General features: G+C 39.1%; 1 protein-coding gene across 1 annotated transcript; it reads left to right on the top strand.

Annotated features, from left to right (window-relative positions):
- Positions 1 to 1,912: 1,912 nt before the first annotated feature.
- Positions 1,913 to 2,293, top strand: LOC149557189 (uncharacterized). The gene has a single exon (XM_089830145.1). It carries the CDS (start codon positions 1,913 to 1,915, stop codon positions 2,291 to 2,293), a length of 381 nt encoding a protein of 126 aa, XP_089686271.1.
- Positions 2,294 to 3,763: the final 1,470 nt, after the last annotated feature.

Raw genomic sequence — 3,763 nt, forward strand, 5'->3', positions numbered from 1 at the left:
AAAATTTTTTAAAAATGAAAAAGATAAAGAAAATAGTGCCTTGGTGAAAAGTTTTTAAACATACACCTTGGTAGAAAAATTAAAGAAAAATTGATCTATCTATGGTGAAAACCACTTCTTGTGGCACCTTGGGCAAGTATATTGATGAAAACCTAGAAAATAAGCATCATTTTGAATCCTCCATAATCAACCTGTTCACTTTCTCACCTTTGATCTTGACAAAATTGTGTTATCCATAGCATTGACTATCTTATCCATTAGATACCCTATCATGATATTGTCTATCCAGATCATTCACTCATAACCTACATAATGAGCTTCATCCTTATTGTTCTACCCCATCACTACCCTATCCAATCAACTCCTTAGTTTTGATCAAAAGAAGAAAAACATGATAGACTGAATCCTTTTAATGTGTCTACTCTCTTTTTGGACTTCATGCTTTCATGGCATTAATTTGTTATCCTATATGTTATCTCGCTCATTGATGTCCATTGCTTATCCAAAAAATATTTCATATGATTATTTTACCCTTTTCTATAGCTTGGGTAATCTTGAGGAGATTATCCTTAAGGATCACCTTCATCTTGATTTATGCATTATTGCTTATCCATATTATCTATCAAGATTTCTAATCCAACATGTCCTACACCTTGCTAGGTGCAAGGACAAAAAAATGCGATATTTCTTAAGAACTAGTAATCTTTAAATCATTCTAAAAATCCAAAACAAATCAAATATGACCCTGAAATAATCAAATAAAAATTAAATTAGGTCCTAAAAAAATGATCAATTTAATGAAAAACCTAGCAAACTCATATTTTTCAACATCACCCCAACCAAATGCCTTCCCAAATGCCACAAGGGGCTAGGTATCAGAAAAATTAGACATCTCAATAATGCCCTTTTAGCTAAATAGTTATGGCACATTTTTCAAAGCATAGGTGTTTGGAGGGATATCCTGTTTGAGAAATATCTGAGAAGACAATCCCTCATTTTATTGATTTATGAGACTAAGATTCCCCAGGGGTCCTACATTTGGAATGGGATCTTGAAGGCCAAACCCCTAGACAAATCCAAGGCCAAATGGAAAGTAGGCAAAGGTGATAAAATTTTATTTTGGTAGGACAACTGGACATGTTAGGGACCACTAATCAACCACCCCAACAATGAAAGATGGGCAAAGCAATGCATAGAAAGGTTTGGCACGAAAGTTAGTGAGTATAGATTAGAGAATGGTTGGCACAACCTGTCTGTGATATCCCTAGACCTTAACCCCCTGATGGTTTTATTGAATGCCACCTTCATTAACAATGATAGGGACTCCATCATTTGGGCAGACACCTCGAGCAGGCTTTATTCTATTGCTTGTAGCTATTTCTCTATATGGGACAGGATGGAGAAACCTGTTTAGGCCAAAGCCTGGATTTCTGGCCGCACACCTAAAATCAACATTTTCTTTTGGCTCCTCCTACAAGACAAAATTCTCACTATGGATAATTTAGCCAAGAGAGGCCAAATTATCCCCAATAGATGTTGCCTCTACAAGAATGAACTAGAAATGATCAATCATTTATTCATCCACTACCCCTACTCTTCCAAGGTGTGGATCTTCCTAACTAAGGATCTTGGATTAAGTTGGCACCCCCTAGCTAGTATCCTAGATTTCTTCTACCAGTGGAGAAGCCATCACTCTAGTTTGAACTCTTAGTTAATGAGCTCCTAGACTCTCCCACACTTCTGCTAGGGAATCTGGAAAGAGTGCAACAATAGAATATTCAGAGAAACAGAGTCTCCAAAGTTCATAATCGCTAACAAAATTGAAGGTCAAATTCTAGAGAAATTTGTAATAACTAAATGAGGAAATATCAAGGAAGGTGGAATCAAAAAAGCCAGTAAGAAAGACAGGGCCATGAGAAAAAAGGAAGCAAGATGGTCTTTTCCCCTTGAGGAATGGCACAAAGCCAACTTTGACAAGGCGGCAAAGGGGAACCCCAATCCAGCTAAAAGTGGAGGCATAATTAGAAATAGTTTAGGTAGAGGAATTGTGGCCATTTCATTCCCTCTTGGTCACCAAACAAACCACTTTTCTGAAGCTAATGCGGCCAAACATGTTGTTAAGCTGGCTTTGGCCTCTCAGATCGAGCACTTGTGGCTTGAGGGCAACTCCCTAAACATCATCAATTGCATCAAAGGTCAATCTACACCTTCCTGGATGATTGCCAACATCATAGAGGACATCAAATTTGACTTGGGAAAGTTCAAAAAGACTCACGTCAGGCACGCTTACTAGTAAGCCAACTCGATTGCTGATTGGTTTGCCAATGATGTCATCGCCAAAAACTCGATGATGACATGGACGAACAGAGATGAAATCTCAGTTATGATGATTGATTTGATCTGATAGGATAGAATCTAGGGTACAAATATAGTCCCATTTTAATAATGAAAGGATTTTCTAAATCACACGTCAGAGGGGGAGTTATTAGAAATCATGTAGAGCCCTTTTCAAGTCATAATTATGCAGACGGAAGGCACGCTTCTAGGGCTGGCAAGAACAAAACCACTAAATGTTGTAGAAGTGTTTTTGTTTAAAGTACCCCAAGGAAAATTAAGCATTGTAAAATAGTTAGTGGTATAGGGTTTACAGAGTTAAAGGCAGCCATGATCAGAGAGAGGATTAGAAGAGAGCCCTAGGGGGAGTCGAAGAGCTAGAAGGAGAAGAAGGTGTGGCACAAACTCAAAAAAGGTGGCATCACTAGGTTCATGGAGAAGCTTCATGGTTTTGAAGCTAGGGTTACAAAGATCATGGTGGAAACATGGAGCAATAGGAGAGTCAAAATTGATGGTGTCACCCATCAAATTTTGGCATGAATTTCTACAGGGACAAAAAGATGTCGGCCAATGTAGTTAGCAATTTTTTCAAGGACAAAATGGAGAAAGATAAACTTGTCAAGATTGACACCTACTATGACATAGAATCCATCAAAAAAAATTGGAGGTATGTTCTCAAGATCCTCATTGAGTATATCACTCTCAACTCCAAGTTTGACACTATCATAATGCACCATTTTGTTTTGTTAAACCACTTTAGGCATGGTGTTAAAATTTCTCTTCCCTTTTATCTTTACACTTTCATGTCCAAGAGTATTCAAGGTTTCAAGAAAAAAGCTGTTATCAACCCTACCCTCCATGAAGGCCTTCTTCTCCTAGTTTATGAGTTTTTGAAAACTCAAACTAGAGGAAAATCCCTCGGTGATCCAGGTTGTGGTTCAGAGGACATTTCCAGTTTTGATTCTAGGGATGTTCAAGTAGTGAAAACTAAGGATGAGCAAAATGCCACCAAAGCCATCTCTACCCACAATCCCCATATTCCCAGTAGAAAGAGCCCTAGATGCCTCCCTCCCCCTCTACCCAAGCCTAAGCCTCAGGAGGTGAATAGTGAGGAAGAAGAGGAGACTGACACAGACTCTAAGGATGAGGATAAGGAGCTGGGGAAGGATAATTTGATTGAAGAGGAGAAGGGGAGAGAAAGCAACATGGAGGAGGTGGCTCTTGAAACCTCCTTGAGAAATCCCAGGAAAAGAAAAGCTAACTAGGCCTTGCCCTAAGAAGACCTAAAAGCCCAATGTGCTGAGACCCCTAGCCCTATCTTGCCCACATCACCGCCTGAGAAGATGATTGAAATTATGGTGGAAAAAAGTGGGGAGGTGATTAGGAAGAATAGGAGGAGGGCTTGGGTATTGTTTGAGAGCCAATGAAC

This window comes from Cupressus sempervirens, chromosome 5 (genome assembly GCF_028749045.1).
Source record: "Cupressus sempervirens isolate cs-2001-9-10 chromosome 5, ASM2874904v1, whole genome shotgun sequence".
NCBI classification, from domain to species: Eukaryota; Viridiplantae; Streptophyta; class Pinopsida; order Cupressales; family Cupressaceae; genus Cupressus; species Cupressus sempervirens.